Raw genomic sequence first — 20,570 nt, forward strand, 5'->3', positions numbered from 1 at the left:
GATCACATTAGTTTAGAGTACATCGTCTCACTGATTGCCTTTTCAGGTCCCATGTGCTACTCATCATAAAGCACAACCATTTATTTGTTCAAAGACGGCTGACCTTCAGTCGGTACTTAAGTGTGCCGGGGAAGAGAAAAAAAGAAAAGAAAAAAAAAAGCAGCTTTTGTCTAACTCTTTCATGATACAGAGGTTGTCATGGTTACAAAGCGTTGATACAGACAACGGATGGAGTCACTTTCTTAGCCCTGTTTCCAGACATGACATTGCAGATATGTCTGAGCCAGGCGAGAGGGAACAACAACAACAACAACAAAAAGTCATGCTCTCCTGCTGCGAGTTGGGTCGTCATTTTGTCTCTCATCAATGTCTCACTTCTTGAGCAAACGTATCAAAAAACAGAAAAGCAATGAGATGTCAAGCAGCGCGAACCCAGGGGGACGAGGGGGATGAGACAGGCATAGTGTTACCGACGAGGGAGTGTTGATGTCTCGAATGATATAAACATTCAAACAACGTGCATTTGATTATGAGTTTGAGGCATATTTTGAGGGAGCAATGCCCACAGAGAACTAAATTTGTTGATGTTATGTAAAATGTTGATTATACTGAAAGTTGTTATTTCTTTTCCCCCTAATCAAGTTGATTATATGCAGAACCTTGATGTCTCCCCTTAGGTGTAACCTACACGAGACAGGTCACAGGCAAGCTTGACATAATCAAACCAGCAGGATATATGTTCAATCATTAATCAAGATGTCCTGACCACTGGGATTTGTCTCACTTCTGACTGTGTGCGTCAATGCGCTTCATTTGCAATGGAAAACTATTCAGTATGTTTTGCGCGGCTGCTCCTTTTTTCTGTAGATCTGTTCAGCTTTTTTCTACTTTTCCCCTCTCTTTCACCTCATTTCCAAATAAACAGCACCGCTCCAAAATATTCATATACTGTATAATTCCTCAAACACAGCGAAGACATCTGGAGAATAGAGTCGGATTGTTGACTGAATATGTCCCTGTTTGCAGTTGGGATGGCTTTTGTCTTTGTTCAAAGTGCAGTTCTAATTAACATGTGTACAGTAATTCCAGTCTTGTTTATGTTTCAACTAAGCTTCAGCAAGCATGTGTCTACGCACATGTTTTATGGGAGATAGTTGTAGGCCTTTATTATGAAAATGTATTCAAACCCAACCAAGTGAGCTCAATGGGGCATGCACTCACTATTTTAGGAATGGTGCGCTTTTAGCTCGATATCCTGCTGGTTACACAATTTTACCAATTCGTGTGTCTTTTTACTTTCTCTGCTCCAATTCTCCCTCTTTTTCTTTTTTTATCAATTATTTAAGAATGGTTTAATGTGATATTTGAGTGGTATTTTTACCCTTCAGAGGACATGCTATATTTCATAGCATCGTATGCTTACTACACAACATGTAGCTGCAACAAAAAGGACAATACCACTTAACTTAATAATTCATACAGTCCTCTAGTGGCCACTGGAAGACAATTACGGTCATGAACATCTTTTTCAAGAGGAAAGCTTCATATTTTCTAGGAGCTGCTGCACTGTCTACCAACGAACAGCTAGGAAGAGAATACATTTGTGGTATCTGGGCTCATATTTTTACACCCCAATGAACTTTTGCTCATGTTAGTTCTCTTAAATTATCTAGAATTAAATAATTTAAACAACAAACTTAAGTCAATGTGACATCATTGCCAGATCTGTAATTTGAGCTACTTTAGTCTGTTGTCATTCCCAGATCATCAAATACAGACACAGTGTCATGCCCCTCGATGTGTGACATTGAAGCCAAAGGCACCTTTTGGCATCTCTCTAAAGTGCACCAGGCTTTCAGCTAAGTCCACTGTGAACCGATACTTGATGCTGGCATCAACTGACCCAGTTTGGATCAAAGATTCGCAATGAGACAAGTTGAAACAGGCAACTACCGTAAAACTTGGTGTATAAGTCACACTTGACAAGTTGAAACAGGCAACTACCGTAAAACTTGGTGTATAAGTCACACTTTTTTCCCCTTTTTTTCCATCTAAAAAGTTGGGTGCGGGTTATAGACCGGTGCGGCCTATAGACCAAGGTAAATGCTGACATAGGTAATTTGACCCACAAGATGGCGCTACGTTAGGCTGACCAAACGTCCTCTTTNTCTGTGTGTGTGTTCAGGTGTTGTCACGTAAATAACAGTGCCCAAGCATTAATAAACAGGACAGACAATAGGATTTTATTTATTTTTACACTACATTTTCACTGAAAGCTGACCGATGTTGTTATACCGTAATTTTATTTCCTGAAGAGGTTGTTTGGAAAATTGCAATCTGAAAAGTAACCAAAGCTGCTTAAGAAGTTATTGTGTTTTGAATGTGTTTCAAATTAAAAATAAAGGGAAACAGTGTAGGAATAACTTGTATAACGTTTTTATTAACAAATAGTAATATAAAACCTTGTTTTCCCTGTTTGAGACCTTAAAAAATAGACTGCGACTTATATGCCAGTGCGATTTATATTCCGAGTTTTACGGTACTTGCAATACGCTGTTCGGCAATGTTCTAAAAACCTGCTGGTTCGCACCAATGCAACTGGATGAGCTGGTGTATCATCTCTATGCAACAACTCTCTGTACGTCCGTTCTGATTTCCAGATTTTCAGGTTGATTTTGTGGCTGAGTATAATTTGTAGCTTCTTAAAATATGGATGAGGATACTGATAGTGAGATACTGGCTACAGCTGCATTTGCAGTAGTGATGAAACAATGAAAAACATAAACAGAACTAGCACCAGATGGACTGTATTCATAATATAAATAATCAGTGTCAATTAGTCAGTCAGTGAAAATTTGTGTGTGTGTGTGTGTGTGAGGGGGCATAAGCACAAACAGCGAGCATCAGCAGTGACCCAACGTCCGACACCGGCACACCGTAAGGACAGAAACAGAGGGCTCGGCGGGGACGGAGCACCTGTTGCAGCATGTGAACACACCATTTGAGGTCATTGTGACTTGACCAGTGGGCTTCAGTACAAGCTGGATTGGCTGTCGCAACAGTTGACATGCTTTATGTTGTAAAACCAGCCGCCGGCGATTTGACCAGCTGAGTTGCAGATGACACCATCAGCCAGCTGGAGTCGAGCTCAGACCGGCTAGTTCACATCGCAGCAGCTTTTCTCTTCAACATTCTTAAAAAGTTTCAACTCATTGCAAATCTATGGTCTCAACTGGGCGTAAGGAGTGAGAAAATCCACATAGGATGGGAGGTGGATGGGTAAAACATAACTGGACTTTTACCTAGGAGACAGCTGTTTGTGTCACATGTAAAACCAAAATTCATTGTTGTTTTGATGTAACGTTACATCAACGCAAGGTCCTAATGTGACATCTTTCGGTCAGGTTATTTAACAAACATACTTATTTTAACCCAGTACATGATCTTTTTTTCTTAACCTCGCAAAGTAGTTTTGTTGGCTAAACTTAATCGTGCTTGTTTCACGACATTAACCATGTACATCACATCACAAAGATAGGCTAAAGGGTGACCTCTGCATTGCCGTGAGACATTAAGGGGCGTGACAGAGCGTCAGTATTTGACGACCTGGGAATGAGAACGTTGTGACTTCTTTCGATACAGTTTTTAAATATTGTTTTACAAGATCAATAAAATCCCAACAATTTGTTATGTTACTGTTACAAATCAGCGTTGGACTACTGCTGCTGTCAAACATTTACCACATCAGATAGTAGTTTATGTTTAGTTGTAATATTCTCTTTGGACGCAGTATCGTCAGTGAGTTTGCTATATGCAGTGGGCATGGCTAAACTATCTAATAGTTGTACTTTGGTTTGAGTGACAAATTCTAAAACCTCTTTCTGTATTTTTTGTTTCGATCTTTGAATTGTACAGTTTAACAAAGGAAAAAGCTAACTAAGGGTAATGCATTGTGACCAATACAGTGGACTCCAGCAGAAGACGCTGTTGGTAGCTAATCTGGGGTTGAGTTGCCTCCAATTTTTGCACCACCATGTCTGATTACAATCCACTTATTATGGCTTTTTTATTTATTTATTTTTATTTTTTTTGTGATTGAACAAAATTACACATGGTTTGGCGGGCCAAACAATTTGTGGTCTTATTATACTAATTTACCAAACATTTATTTTTCCACATTTGGAGTCAAGGAAGCAATATGAGACGCACAATGCTCTCCTTGAGGAAATGTGTCAAAGTGCTGAAACATGAATTTGTGGTTTTGTTGTTTTCTCATTGTAACTGTTGATCCATTAGGCTTACTGACAGTACTTTTCCCCATCCACGTGCTAAAATGTACCATTTACTTACCCCCCTCTATAGTATTTTATGAAACATTCAGCACAGTTTCAGGATCAGATGTATTGAGGTCTATTTACTCAGATGTCCTACTGTTTTTGCGTATAAAAGATTCAGCGCTACCCAGTTTAGCTTACTTTACAGTATAAAGACATGGTAAAAGCTCAAGCTTGAAATATTTAGTATGCTCCAGGAGGTCTACCTGGTGAATAAATAAATGGATGGATGGATTGCCATAGGTTAGGATACATGTGCATATATTACTTTTTTTAATCTTTTGAGGTTATGGTACCTTACTAAGACTAAAGGCTGATAAGCCAAGTTCCATATGACTGTCCCAAAGGAAATTTGGTTTGCAGGGAGTTGTATTATACTCAGGTCACAGGAACGCACTTATAATATCAACATAAGTTTATGTTATTGACCGACCCAGATCCTGATTGTCATGGTGATGTTTTTTTTTTAAAGTGGCAAAGTATTTGTTGGTAGAAGACATCCATAAACAAGCCACACCATAGTCATCGCTGCAAACTTGTCTTCTTTTAGCAAAATTGGCTTCTTTGAATGAAAGTTTGGCACCTTCTTGATTTGTATACATAGTAAATAGACTGCATTTCTTGCACTCTCCTAGTCTTGGCGATGACTCAAAGTGCTTGACACTACAGGCACCATTCACCCCATTCACCCCATTCACTCACACATAGTGGTGACCATGGCTACCATACAAGCCTCCAAAGATGCAAAGAGTTTTTTATTCACAGTCCACTCTCTGCCCGGCCAGACACATTGCACTTAAGGCAGGACCCTGCTTGACCTCATGTTTGTATAAAAAACATTTTTATTTGCTGTAACTTCAAATGTTGCTGGGGTCAACGTACCGTAATAGGTGTTAAAGTCTTGCCTATTTTGTAATTGTTAAAAGCGCTAAGGAATTCGGTTGAATCAAGCTTTCAAATCAAAGCAGACTGATGCGAGCGAATTTTGAGAAAAATCTGGGGGTTTTTTTACATGCAGTGTAAATTTTGTTCGAAAAATATCACCTGTATTAACATCATACGCCAACAAGAATCCCCCAAGTATGTAGTTTCTTCACAGCTACTTTGTTTGTTCCAGTGGCAGTTGTGACTCAATGAAAGCAGTACATTCAGTCCTTTTCTCAGAATTGTCACCTTTTTTCCTCTCAGTTTGCAGGCCTGGTATTAAAGCACACATGTACACTCATTTCCTGGTGTGTACTGCAGCTCTGCAGCTCTGATTTCAAAATGTGGAGCAGAGATTTGTGGAAAAATCCACACACACTGTATCACTGCTTGGAGCTTCGCCTACATTCTCACTGATGCACAGCTGGCCAATTGCTGCGAGGGTAACTTTTGGATTGTTGGTTTTGAAGGTTAGAAAAATTGGGCAACAGATGCCCACCCCTCCATTTGAGGACAAAGCTGTCGAGGTGCAGGGAGCTGAATTGCTGCAGGCGAACAGTGGTGTAGCAGTGAGGATGCAGGGCTCGGCATTGGTGTATGCAAATAGAGTGAATGCCAAATGCCTGTTTGGACCTACTCGTGTTAGAGATAGAACATGATTGGACAAGTGTGAAACTTAGACGACTTCTGGGCCTGCCTTAACTTCTGGAAGGCTCCATCAAGCAGAAACACTGATGGGATAGCGTGAGGATGTTACTGTGTGTGCCAAGATTTAATGTCATCAGTCACACCATCACAAACGTTAGTAAACTCACATGCATACATTCATTGGTAGAGTTAACTTTTTTTCTCATCTCTAATTGATGAGTAGTTTTAAAGTGACTGAACTAATTCGCTGTTATTTACCACACCCACACAAACTGGCCTTTTCAAAGCTGTTTAAGTCGCCTTCCACTGTGTGACGATAGAAGGCCAAAGCCTAACCCTGAGTCAGGCGCTCTTCATTAAGGTTAATCAATCAGAGAGCGGGTTATGACTAATGCCCCTTCTGGGCCAGTGTGGGCAGAGCTTTGTCAAACAGCGTATTAGTCACAACCAAAAAGCCCTTGAACCCTGGATCGGGGCCACCAGAGGCGATACAGTGGTTTGTTCAAGACTTTGTTGAACTACCCTCTTAGACAAAATAGTTGTCATCAAATATTGGGAGGTCCTGGAAGGCGCGTTTGACATAGGATGATGTGACATGTGCCCTGTCTCACTGGTTGATGCCCTAAAGTGGGGTCAAACTAATAACCTCACCCTTTGTGGGGCAAACATAAGGTTGCCTTTGGCTCTGATACACTGTCAAAATCAACATTCACATTGAATTACAGGCTTGAAGCGTGACCTAGAAATGAGGGAGGGAAAAAAAGTTAACTCTTTCATGAGCCTGCAGGTAAGATCTGTCTAACTGCTCTGTGCATACAACCTAGCTTAAAACTACAGTACATCTTTTCCCGAACCTTCCACACTCCAATATAAAGATAAGTTAGCAGGTGAAACGTGCCAACAAATGGCCGTGTTTTTTTTTGTACCATAATCATTTTGTTGGAGTACATTTCAGGTGGCTGCACAGGGCATTAATAAAAAGCAAAGAGTACATTTGACCTGGCACTATGCTAATATAAATGTACTCTTTTCTTCAAGGAATTGAATGGAACGTTTTAAGATTTTGACATGCCGCATTGAAAGGCTTCAAAATTCAGTGTCAGCAAGTATGCTCTGCTGAATTATCCTGGAACACTACAGCAAATCCCCATTCACCAGCCACAGCGCTCAGAAGCTGACTCTGCTCTGTGAACTTCCAGAGAAGGGGAAGAAGTGGAAATAAAAATTCATGATATAAATTTGTCAAATATCATTTTAGTCTTGCAGCACGGAATATCCTGTTTGTAAAGAGCATTTATGAATGAATGATGTACGGAGGAAGAATTCGCTGTAAAGGGCCACAGTATATTGAAACAGAAGGTTGTCGTCGGGTGTATTCGTTGTATAGGAAAGCTTTTGAATTTGATTGTGGCATCATTCACTGTGTGCACTTGTCAGGGGTACTTCTCACTAACGCAGGCTAATTTAGGCCTTTAAAGCAAACAACAAAATAATCAATCAAAAATGAGGTTCAAACATAACAAAAGTCCCCAAAAAATGTGAAGCACTTTGACGAAACCGACACTATGAGTCACATTAGTGAGCTTCTTGGAGGATGACTTGAGCCTTTGCCAATTACTTTGAAAACCTCTCAGCCTTTGTCAACCCGACATTTGCTACTCTTTCAACTCTGCCTATTCCCAGCTCCCAGTGATAATTGCAACCTGACATCCTGTGTGGAATAACAATTGGGTAAAGGATGTTCTCAGTTTCCCTTCATGTTCTTTTCTTCTTCGCATCTTTCCACGTTGAGGCTCCGCAGTGTATTGAGCTTTGTTGTTTTCCTTTTTCGCCTTCTTATAGCTCTAATTTCTCATATAGAATTCATAAGGATAGCCATTTCACAACAAGGGAAGATGAGGAACAGGATCTTTTTTTGTCTGTTTCAAAGTGGATCAGCTTAATGGAAACTACCCAGTGGGGATTTTTTTGTGCAGCCATTCTGTGCATTTTCACATAATTCAGGTATTTTTGTGTCTTATATGGAGATGTTTTGCCTTCCCCGAACGGTTTTTGTTTATGACATCCATATATTATAGTTAGAATTTAGCATTTAAGAAGGAAGAAGGCAATTAGCAACGAAAGAAGAAATGACCCAGAAATTAAGCAAGAAATTACTAAAAATAGAAAATTAAAAACAAGAAAAAATTTTTTAAAAAGAAACTTTAAGACAAAGAAAGAAAGAAATGGCCTGGAAAAAGTGCTTAAGAGTTATAATAATTATATCACATGATTTTAAAATGTATACTAATTTTTAATTCTAAATATAGTTTTTCCCTTGCTTTTTTCTTTTTTCCCTATTTTCTTTTAAAAATATTTTTTGCAATTTGTGGGACATTTCTTACCAAGTTTTTTCATTACCATATTTTTGAAGAAAAGTGGTGTCGCTCTAGGTTTCAAAGGGTTAATTATGACATACTATTTCATTATTTGATCTATTGGATTATAAGAAAACTATCCTGTCACACTGAAAAACAATGGCATTTATGAGAAAAGGAACATGATGATAAGCAGTTGTTGCCATTTAAAAAGAAAACTTGACCAGTCTGATTAAATTGTCTTTTCTTATTTGCTCTGTTGAAGACACTGGGACATGCAGATTGTATTAAGTGATGTAAATGGAACTGATGTCTCACTATTAGTAAGTTGTTTATTTGATAATGGAAATGGACTGGATGCTCTATATCAGAGTGTGATACTAGTGAGAGCGAATGTCAAAGCTGTTTTTCCTACAAAAATACATTACTTAGAACTAAGATTTCTTTGGTCTCCGTATCAAAGTCAGTTGATAAGATCGCTACGGATTTCACCTCTTCCGGTACAGAGATAATCTGAGCCACTAAGCATTAAAGTGGAAGCAGCTAGTCTTGTCTCATCTATAGGGGTGGGAATCACAGAGTAACTTACAACACAATACAATGACGATACGATGCCCATGATAATGATGATGGTATCACAAAACAGTGATTCTTGATACATTGCAGGACAGTTGTCCAGGATATAAGACGACGTCTGTGTAACTGAAGAAGACAAAAATACCGCTAAAAAGACAAAAATCAGGAATTATGTACAATGAATTATTGTGTCATTTTCACAGAATTTGACGACTGTACAAAAAGTGTGGTCCGACAGAAAGGGGAGTTTTAGTTTGATTCCTCTTTAGCACACACGCATGGTGATGACGAATCTGGTTATGCGTGTTTGCTGTGTAACCTGTGTACTTTACTGTCATGAGACAGTTCTTGCATTTTGCCTAGTCTTTATAGATTTTGTTTGTCCAATCTGTGTTGTAAAAACCAAAGTGGGCCCAGACTCTTAAACTGAAAGATGATTGTACCTTTCTGATTTGTTTTCCCCTCATCCTGTCCAGCCAACCCGATCTCACTCCGAAGTTGTCGAAATATGGCGCTTGGGCAGTGACTTGAGGCGTCAGACACCGACAAAAAAGCAGTCCTTTAATGTCAGCATGATATGCGGGCGGTTGCTGTTAGTTTAATGGCACCTGGTGAGGTTGAGGGGAATGTGGCGGCACGAGATCAAAAATATAGGGGCAGAAGTCTGAGTAGGGTGGGAAGGAGGGGTGGCGGATGGGTCTAACAAACACCGACCTTCACCTGGTAAAAAGGCGTTTGCGTCCCGGGAGATTCTAAAGCAAAACCCTGTTCTTTTTTCCTAAACCCAACCACCAGAGGGGGTGGCTTACGACACTACTTATCCCCCACCTACAATGCAGTCCTGGGATCCCTCCCCAGACGACTTCACACCCATTCACCCCTGGTCCCACCTGACTCTAACGACTCACATGGTGGCCAGGTGGGTCAACGACTCACATTGTGACCTTAAAGACTCTGAAACTAAGAGCTCACATGACCCCTACAACTCTGCAAGGGTTCCCACCCACATAGGGGTTTATAGCCTGCAACTTTGTACCAGTCATTTAGAAGAAGCTTCTTGGATGAGAGGCGAAACGTCTTCAAGAAACACAAGCAAGTCCAGTTGCCTACGATATAGCACTTACGATTACCATGACCTGGATGACTAAGAATCTTCACCGATAAATCCAACCATGTATGTTTGTTGTTGAAGGGAAAAAAACGTGTTGTACCAACATAGTGTCTTAAAGAGACAGTATGTAAATGGTAAATTTCACGTGAAAATGGTAGTACATTTTGTCAATACATGTAACAGGCAGAACTTGCCATGACGTCCAAGAATGTCAACAACCCACGCACCCAAGGTACCTTTCACGTCATATCAGGACGTGGAAAGTCCATGACCAAACGTCAATATGTGACAAGGTTGGAGTGAGAATTTGTTGGTCCACCATCCCCCCATCTCCTGCATTAGTTAATATCCCTTCACTTTACCCTCATTCATTTGATAAGCGCCACCATGAGGAGTCATGAAGTAGTGATGTTTAGTCAGATTGGCCGGGGAAGTTCATTTAGAGCACCTGCATGTTTTAAAAAAACAAAATAACCTTAAGTGCCATCGTATCTAACATACCGCTATAGGATAGAAAACCTTAATGTCATTGTACAAAGAATATGCAAAGAGATTAGGAGTGCTGCATCTGATCAGGTGCCAACTAGTCAATAAAACAAGCAAGTAAAAAAATAAAAATAAACAGACAACATAATCATTTATAAAATCGGAAATAGATAGTGTGAAAATTTGCTTGTTTTAAGCTGTTGTACATGTAAAATAAATAGTGGCTTGCACTTAATAAATGGCGTATTGCACTGAGAAGTAGTGGATTGCAACAGGAAGTAATACGACATATTTTCATATCAATATTTTGCTGCTTGCTTTACCTTTATTCAACACCTGTAGAAGTATAATGTAAAAACATTAAAGATGTTGTTTTAGGAGCAGGTGGGAAGAAAGACACATAAATCAACCACTCACTGATGTATTGATTATTGCAACACTGAGTTTAAAATATATGGTTGTGTTCGCTAATGTTGGCGTAGGTGGGCTTTAAGACAAAAATTGAATCAATAATCACTTTTGTCTAAATGACTCTATTCCTGCTGTACCATGACGCAGAAATTACTGTAAAGGTTTCTATAAAATATAAACTAGAGGTGATGACTGGATTTTAATGTGAGTACACACACTAGAAATGTATCACCATTTATAGCCGACATTAAAGCTACACGTGGCGTATTGTTTTAAGCTTCTGAGATGATATCCTCGAGGAAATTAACAGGTACAAGAACGTTGTTAAAACTCGGTGTAAATAATGTCATGAGTTTATAAGGTTATTGGGGATCTCGCTCGTTAGAGGCCAGCTCATCAGATTCCTTTTCTTTTATGCTGAACCACTATTGACTGTCTTTATCTCAGACTTTTTTCCTGTTCTATATTTATCTCTTCCTTCCTTTTTGCATTTCTTTTCTGCGTTTTCTCGGATATCTCTCCCTCCGATCTTGCTGTTTTTATTTAATTTCTGTAGCCCCAAACTCTCTCTTCCTTTTTCTTTTTTCTCCTCTTTTTTCTAACTGCAAAATCTTGTATCTACTGCTCTTTCCTGCCAGCTGCGGATGAAAAGTAGGTTATGCTTGGTGCTTGCTCTCTCTTACCTTACATGTTATTATGCATCATTTGACAGTCTGTCATCCTGCCCCAGGACTAGACTGGCTGAGGAGAGACCAAACACTGCACCTTTGCTCCGTACTATTACCCAACGCTCGCAGAACTCGTCATGTATGCCGCTGATCCACGTCTCCTCTGTTATCTCTGAATGTTTAGTTTATTTACAGCGTAGATGACACTAAAATGCAACTTTGGTCGAGCCGGGTGCTGGAGCTAAAGAAGCTTTTTATTTAATTGGTTGTGTTGAACCCTAGGAAAGAAAGACTAAGCTGGAATTGCTATTAGGTAAATGTTCCCCTGTGAATAGGTGGGATGGGGATATGATAAAACACTCTGCTGTAAATTGCAAAGCACATGTTGTTGTTCTGCTTCATGAATTTGTGTCTCTATTCACTGATCCGTGGGTATTCCTATCTCTCCGAACTGTGCAAAACAAGATGAGTCAACATTAAAATTAATGGCTTTATTACCACATTATTGACATTACTGTTGCAGAAGCGTAGGAATATAAATACATATGTGTTGAGTTAAGTCCCATTGTTCTCTATACAGTACTACATCGGTTAGAATCATATAATCATATGTACAAAGACATTTGCCTCGAGGTGAGGTGAGAATCTGAGTGAAAAGAGACAATAGGAGCTACTGTAACAAATTATTCATACAAGGAAATGCTGCTACCTTCCACTACCACCTGCCTTTTATTCCCTGTGTCTAGGGTTGCAGCGGTATACCGGTTTCAAGGTATACCATGGTATGAAAGTCAGTCGTTATCATACCATATACATTTGCCTGTCAGCCAAAAAATACCCCTTTGTTTTCACTCCTTTGAGGAACATTGTACCTGATATTGGTAATGCTAATTGTGTAATACTGTACACCCTGCTGATATTTTCTGATACAGTTATCATACTATAAAAAGTCTCATTCCATGGCTACCCTACTTGTGTTTTGTCCCCGTGGGTAATGTTTTCAGATGTTACTTGATTAACATTTTGCACAGAATGCAAGGTCACCATACCTTGCTAGGGGTGTGAATCTCTAGTTTCATCATGAAATCAATTATTCGGAAAACTATACTATATATGCCGATATAAAGTCTGCAATGATAGGACTTTGATTCAATTCAAGATCAAGATTAATTTGTCATGGGCCCTACACCCATACAATAAACAACATAGTACTTAGATAAATCAACATTATACCCAACATAGCAATAAGAAACACAAAAAGATAAATAACACCATATGATAAAAATACCTCTACAAAAATGCAAATCAGCAAATGATAATCCAGTGCCAGGTCTGGCTTTATCTACTATTATTTAATTCAGTTTATGGGCCTGCAATCAATATGAAACAATATCATATGCCCATGATATTAACACACGTCGGTAATGGAGGAAGCTGCCACCTCTTTCTTTTTTTTTGATTTTGGCGGATAAAAACAACACATAAATAATTGTATATAATTGTAACTGTGTAAGTTCAGTACAGTTTACTTTGACTACCCTAACACACACAAACAGCAAGCAATGTTTCATTTCAACCCAAACAATTATGTTTTTCCTCAAACTTGTCCTAAAATGTCTCCCGGTAGCCATAAAACATGGATTAACAACAATATCATTTTAAAGGAGTGTGAAATTTGGCTTAATAAATTTAAATCTGCTCTGCTACAGATGAGCCTTTCTGGGTTTTTTTCTTTTAACTAGTGTGTCCTATTCACTGTCAAGGACAGGCCGGAAAGCAGGTTAGTAAACAGCAGAAAGCAGCATGGAGGCCGGTGAAAATGGTGCAGTGGTTTCATCTTTTTCATATCCTTTACTTATTCAGTCTCTCTTTCAAACTCACTGCCATATACATTTTTTAAACGATGTGCGAGCACTGCTTGGATGGAAGGATTTGTGGTGGCGTCTCATTCCGTCGCACCAGCAAAGGGTTTAAATTAGCATGTCCACCCGGGTCGTTGTATTTCCATCACTATCAATTTGTCTCAGGAGTCAGTCCCAATTGTAACCTTTCCCATTTAATACAATAGCCGGATGTTAGCGGGTGTTTGTGGGGTTTTTTGTGCAGTAGGAAAGGGACTCAACATTGCATAAATTAGGCTAGTGGCTAGCGGACTTTTCCTCTACCTATAGCTTAACAGGTATATTGGGGTATTATTTATACTTTTTCTTACTCACCTTTGGTTTACGTCACTGCATCTCCTGACAGAACAGCACGTTTGAATTTCAGGCTAATTTTAGCCTAACATTGTTGATACAAAGCAGCTAATGGTACCACAGCGAGAAGTTCGAAGAGTTAGATGTCCAAACAGGCACATATGTTTTAATGGTGTTTTCTACTCATTGAAAGTGAATGTTACGTATTCTCTCGGAGATCCACTGCTGATTTATTCCTGAATAAACTTTATGCCTTTCGTCTTTTCTTGTCTGCTTACTCTTATCTGCCTGAGACACAGAACTTCAAAATGAAGATGCTTCCTAAAGAAGATGATATGAATCAATGTTTTCACTTTGCATCGACGATACCTGTACTTATGTTACAAAGAAAAGTCATTAGCACTGTGCTTCCACCTTGTCAATGTCAGCTATTGCCGACTATTACCGACTGCATTTATCCTCACAGCTGAAAACCAATGGCCGTATGTTTTTCTAAAAGCTATATGCACAATGCTTTCTGAATTCTGAAACATCTCCCATCTCCTCCACAGCGTGAGGCAGAGTGTTGATTTGAGCTAAAAAGTGCAGCATGGCCTTGCCTCCTAACACCATCATGTCACAGACTGTTGTGAGGGCCACATTTGAATAGGTCCTTACTGCAGAGATCATATAAAACCATCTAACAGTGTAGGGTGTGTGTATTAACTTAGTGCTCTGGAGTGTGGAGTACAATTTTAAATATATTATCCCCAGTTCAAGCTACACAATGTTCAACCTTTTTTATGCACCCCTGGTTTTGCCTGTCCTCATTGTAGCTGATTGTTGTTGTGGTGTTTCAGCCTCATTCAGCGCAACAATTAGCATACATCTTAATAAATTTGTAAACAAACCTTAGTGAATATTCAACTCCTGTTTTCGAAGTTATTAAAACCCTGTGGAAGCATTTTATGTTCTTTAAGCGAGTGTAACTCTGTTATAGAATAATGTGCACGTCTGAGATGGATGTTTGTATTTTTAATTAGAATTTGAAGATTGGGGGAAAAAGTGATTTAGTTTTGTGTTTTTAACAAGGAGGTGCTTTTTAGTTTGACTTCCATTTTCTCCTTGAAGGGATTTATTACAAAACACTTTATCCCTTTAGAGGGAGAGGGATGCAGCTTGAAATGTCTCACTCAATCTTTCAAAACTCTCTTTTTTAAAGCAAAAGTCTGAGATGGTTCCAAACCTTAATGATAACCAATACAGTGTTTGTTTTTTGTGTAATCATTGGGTTTCATTCTGTATCAAAATCTTGTCTATTTTTCTCCATGTGCTTCATACCTGCCTTTGAATTAAAACTTAATTATTTATGCACAAAGAGGAACATTGCCCTACTTTTCTGGTACGCTCGTTAAAGCCTTAACTAGTTCACCAGCTGGTTAGCAGCCTCCTGGCGTGTTTTTTATATGGTCAGCTGATAGTGCTGTTGATCTGTTATCAGAAATACCCCCCTCCAGACAAATGCTGCTGTCATGTGTCATTGGGATACTGTAACGCTTGTTTAAAGCCTATGATGAAATCTGAATTGCAGCTCATCACAGTGTCCCATTAACGTCCTCTCTGCTTTATCCCAGATGGGCCTGTATCACTGTCCTGACCTTCTACTCGTCTTTTTGCCCTACAGAACAAGATCATCCTGGACCCTCTGACATTCAGCGAGGCTCGTTTCCGGCCCTCTCTGGAGGAGCGCTTGGAGAGCATCATCAGTGGTGCTGCACTAATGGCCGACTCCTCGTGCACACGCGATGACCGCCGTGAACGCATCGTGGCTGAGTGCAACGCCGTTCGACAGGCCCTTCAAGACCTGTTGAGCGAGTACATGAACAATGTAAGTCTCTTTCTGGTGATTTGATACTCATTAGCTAACTGCGACTACACACACGCTCATGTGTGCGCTTCATTTTAACACACACTCATAGTTAGACAGATTCACATGCTGCTGATCTCCTTTGATTTTTCAATTCTGACACTTCTCTCTCTGCCAACACATCCACTGGTCAGATCTTTTTTTTTTTTGTGGAAATGTAGAGTCTTTTGCCACTTTATCTCATGTGATATTTTTTCTCTCTTGATACTTTCACCTGCCATCAACCAGCAAGTGTTAGACCTAAAGCAAGCCTTCTAATTGAGCTAAATCAGCCTCACTCAACCAAAGTTCTGCCATTTGTTTGACATATGGGGCTGTATTTTTATAGGTAGTGCAGACACCATGTTCCATTGGTAATTTTCTAACCTGGAATTGTTCTTTGCCGATGCTTTGGGTATTTTTGCTCTTGGAGTAATGTGACAGGTGCAAAGGTGGGAGGAGATGTGACAGTGGAAGCGAAGGTGTTCGTGAAAAACAGCTTTTGAAAGTGCTGAGAATAGATGTCGGAGGACAAGGGCTAGTTTTATGAATTTTCATGACATTACTTAAGCCCCATTTCCACCAAACACTTTTGGTGTGGTACCTTTGGAACCCCAAGTAACCTTAAGACATGGTACCTAGACCCTCGATCTGCTTAGCGTTTCCACCACAAACAGTACTCTTTAATGTGGGCGGGGTTGTTGTCACTCACTGCTCCGTCCAGCACTCACTGTATTTCCTCCTTTATCACATCTGCACCTCGTTTATTGTCCACAGAACGAGGTTGCACGCCGATATTTTCGGAACAAAACAGAACAGGCTGCAGTGAGAGTCATGTACAGGTCAGATGCAGTTAGGATTGAGGCAAAGCGGTCATCATTAGGGCTCGTACTAGCCAATCTCTGATATTCTTGGAGACAAGTGGTAATGGCGGATGAATTGGTCAAGTACAGGACTTCACACAGTAGACTGGGGTTTGAGTGCGATGTATGCCGAAGTTGGCTTATTATTTTCAGACTTAGTTGACTTATTATTTTCAGTTTTGGTAAATGGTAAATGGACCTGCACTTGTATAGCGCCTTCCTAGTCATCTGACCACTCAAAGCGCTACAAGTACACTACAAGTCACATTCACCCATTCACACACACATTCACACACTGGTGGCCGAGGCTAGCATACAAGGTGTCACCTGCTACTCAGTTTTAAACACACTCACGCACTGATGGAACAGCCATTGGGAGCAATTTGGGGTTCAGTATCTTGCTCAAGGATACTTCGACATGCAGACTGGAGGAGCCGGGGATGGAACCGCTAATCTTCCAATTAGTGGACGACCTGCTCTATCTGTATAGGATGTATAAAAACTCCTAAATGTCTACTGTGTCCTGACAGTTCAGCAAAATAGCTGAACAGACCCGTTTGCGTTAACGCCATATTTTGATGTTGCTAGGATGCCCAGGATTATTCACTTGGGTGTAAATAGCCACACATTGGCTACAGACACCTGGTTGCTCATAGCATCTGCCAAAGAATAATGCTTAATGCCACACAGCAAACACTATTTTGATGATTTGTGTGTTATTATAGCCATTTTTACACAATTCAACATCATTTATCATTTTAGCATAACTAAAGGCAACCTATTTAGGACTCATTTTAATATTGCCAGTATCAGAGTCACTGAATGGACATGTAATAGTAGTAATGGGTGAATTACAGTGAGGAAAAACAAAAATGTACCACATAACACTTGGAAAACATGACACAAGAGGACTTTCAATACCTTCACAAATGTAAATTCAGGTTAAAAGGCATATATTGGGCCTTTGGCAGAGAACAATATTTGTAATGTCATATGTTTGCATGTTACGACTCTAAACCTCCTGGGCAGTGCTAGTATTTTCCTCCTTGGACTTTTCCTCTCCATTTGGTGAGCCATTTTCCTCATGCACCACTGTGATTGGCACAGCTGTTTAAAGGTTATGCGACTCGCCAAGACAATGATTAATCATCACACACATCCAATTTATATTCTTCTTCAACAGAGCCTTTTTGTGCATACTGAGCTGTGAGCTCTGTCTACATAAGCGAAAATAGGAGATGCACTTGGATACACTGTCACTGACCTTGCACACACGACTTCGTTCTTTGTGCCGGACTTTGCGATTGTGCCATTTAACGGGAGCTCTAAGATTTCTGGAACGTTCAATGTCAAATCTATTAAATGTCTGATCTCCTTTTATCATCTTAAAACGGCTCAGTCCTGCATTTTGGTTGCAGAGAAAACGGTTGGCAGGATACCTAAAGTATATCCTCTAAAACACATCCACGTTCATCTATCACGTGTCTGCACGTACACATCATGGCACACATGCATTTTAGCTGTACCTGGACAAAACATGTAATCGTAATATAAATGTTACAGGATATAGATTAGCATATTCAAAGGTTCACAGCTAGCAAACTCATTAAAGTGAATTAAGTGGATTACATTATGCCAATTAACTGATTAATGACAATGAATCGAAAAAATGGTCATACAGCGTAACCTTAGCTTCAGACATGCATGCAAACTAATCATAGTTGCTGAGTAAATGACATACATGACAAGAAAGAGCTCACTCTGGTTTCATTAAGACACAAAGAAAGAAAAGGGTAGATGGAAACGTGGAGAACTCCCTCTTAAATCTCTTTACTTGAAGAAATGGCACTGGAGGGATTATATTGCACTGATATTGTACCTCATATGATTGCAAATGGGACAAATAAAATTGATTGATTGATAAAGATGAAGCTTTTATTTTCTTGCTGAATGGGAGCTTGGCAGGCGTCTCCCATTAATACTGTATTTGTGAGAGTAACAGCAGCAGTGGGGATGAAAGCAACTACATATTTGTATTTATCTGGTACATAATTTTAATTTTTAATTTTTTTAATTTTTAATTTTTAATTTAATTTTATATACTTTATTAATCCCTGAGGGGAAATTCAATTTTTCACTCTGTTTGTCAATTACACACAGGTCCGAACACACACATGCACAAACTGGACCTATACATGCACTAAGTGGAGAGATGTCAGAGTGGGCTGCCCATGACAGGCGCTCTGAGCGGTTGGGGGGTTCGGTGCCTTGCTCAGGGGCACCTCGGCAGTGCCCAGGAGGTGAACTGGCACCTCTCCAGCTACCAGTCCACGCTCCATATTTTTGGTCCGGACTGGGACTTGAACAGGCGACCAGTTGAACCAGTTGAACAGGCGACCCTCCGGTTCCCAACCCAAGTCCCTATGGACTGAGCTACTGCCGCCCCAAAAGTTTAGCCAACGTGAGATTGGATGGAATTAAAATTTAGACATCCATTTCTCTTTTGCCAGCTTCTCAAGGAAACTGGTAATGTAAAGTTAACACCGAGATACAATCAACATGGCAGCCTTTCAGGTGCCCTAAACAGAGCCATACATCACTGAAAAGGCAGCGCCTATATCTTCCACCGTGGGGGAACTTACTAGGCCAGCCTGAATTCTTAGATAACCCCTAATGGGCCTCGACTGTTGGTGAGTTATTGCTGTGTTCAAAATGACTGTAATGTCCCCATGTGTTCGACTAAACTGAAACTCGGAGTCCACATTGTTTTTTGTAGCCTGAGGCGGTGTACCAGCTGTGGAGGAAGACACAGAGGAGATGTTAATACCTTAGTGTTGCTGCTGGTGGTAAATGAAGGATTAACAGTCTTCTAATATGTTTTCTTCAAGAACATGTTATCCTGTCCTCTTTTTTTGGCTCTTTTGTGTTTGTTTTCTAAACCATTGCATGGGCCTAAAATGACAATCGCAGGATTTTTAAAGTGAACTGGTGATCTGAGGTGGGCAACAGGGCTGCTGCTGTGTCAAAGAGGGAAGCAGAGTGTTTGTGAGGGATTGGATTTCTCCTTATAAAGGAAGGAGCACTCCAGCACCTCACTCAACCCAGCCTGAAAGCAGCTCTCAAAGAAGCTGTTTTTAATACAAAGTCAATATTCCAAACAGCCTAACATAAACCATGATATTTAACCCCGCATTATTTTATGTACTTTGAGTTTTGTTCAATGACTAAAATGAAATCTTAACGATAATCCATTGGAGTTCCTGCATGTGCGACCTGCTGTAGCTGTGCACTGACGGTCGATTCAAACGTGTATTATGTGTCATTTGTGGCCATTGAGAAATTGGCAAGCCGGCTGTCTATTGATCCTTACAGTATCAGTTCTCCTGCTGGCAAAAGGCCCTATGTAATACTCTATAATCCTCGACCTGATTGTATATATATGTTGTGGCATCTGGGCTCATGAAGTAGTCTAGAAACAATGGGGGGCTATTAGATAAGGGTCCTTATTAGATAAAAGATCCTCTCTGGTTGTAATAGAATATTAACAGTGCAACAGCTACAGTAGTTCTACACTCTGCATGCATGTGTGTGTCAATGCTGGTGGTGTGACCTCCATTTGTTGTCAAAGCTGTGCTTGTTGGGTGTTTTTTTGTTTGTATTTTTTGTTTTCGGGGTTTACTCTCCCGCTGTGTTACACGCTTGATCTCAGATTTTACAGCTTAGTGTCAAAGGGTGTCAGGATGCTCTGCTTTTAGAATCATTTTAATATTTAGGAAATAATCATTAATGTATTTTCTTTTTCTTTCCTTGTTTAACTTGGAAAACTGGCACAAAACACCTTAAGTTAAGATTGTCCTTAAAGTCCTAGTTAAGATTTCCTCATAATAAAATCGGTCGCACGAAACACCCTTAAGTCTTCTCCTTACGGCGGAATTCCACTGGATGCATGTCTGTTGCGGAACGGCTGCGCTGGTTATCCGCTGCGTGCTCCGCTATCTGTCAACACCCACCGGCTGCATTTGCTGTGCGGAGAGGTGCAGCTCCGCCGGACAGCGGGAGTCACAAGGACCCACGAGATCTTGCTAACTAATCGATATAAAAAGGTGTAGTTT

General features: G+C 40.1%; 1 protein-coding gene across 1 annotated transcript in view; it reads left to right on the forward strand.

The window, feature by feature from the left end:
- ctnna2 (catenin (cadherin-associated protein), alpha 2) overlaps positions 1-20,570 on the forward strand; it is a 512,716-nt gene that overhangs the window by 125,668 nt on the left and 366,478 nt on the right. The window contains exon 7 of the mRNA XM_050043846.1: positions 15,374-15,577. Within this exon, the coding sequence (XP_049899803.1) occupies positions 15,374-15,577 (204 nt within the window). The remainder of the gene's footprint in view (positions 1-15,373; positions 15,578-20,570) is intronic.

The sequence above is a fragment of the Epinephelus moara genome, chromosome 5, assembly GCF_006386435.1.
Source record: "Epinephelus moara isolate mb chromosome 5, YSFRI_EMoa_1.0, whole genome shotgun sequence".
Classification (NCBI taxonomy): Eukaryota; Metazoa; Chordata; class Actinopteri; order Perciformes; family Serranidae; genus Epinephelus; species Epinephelus moara.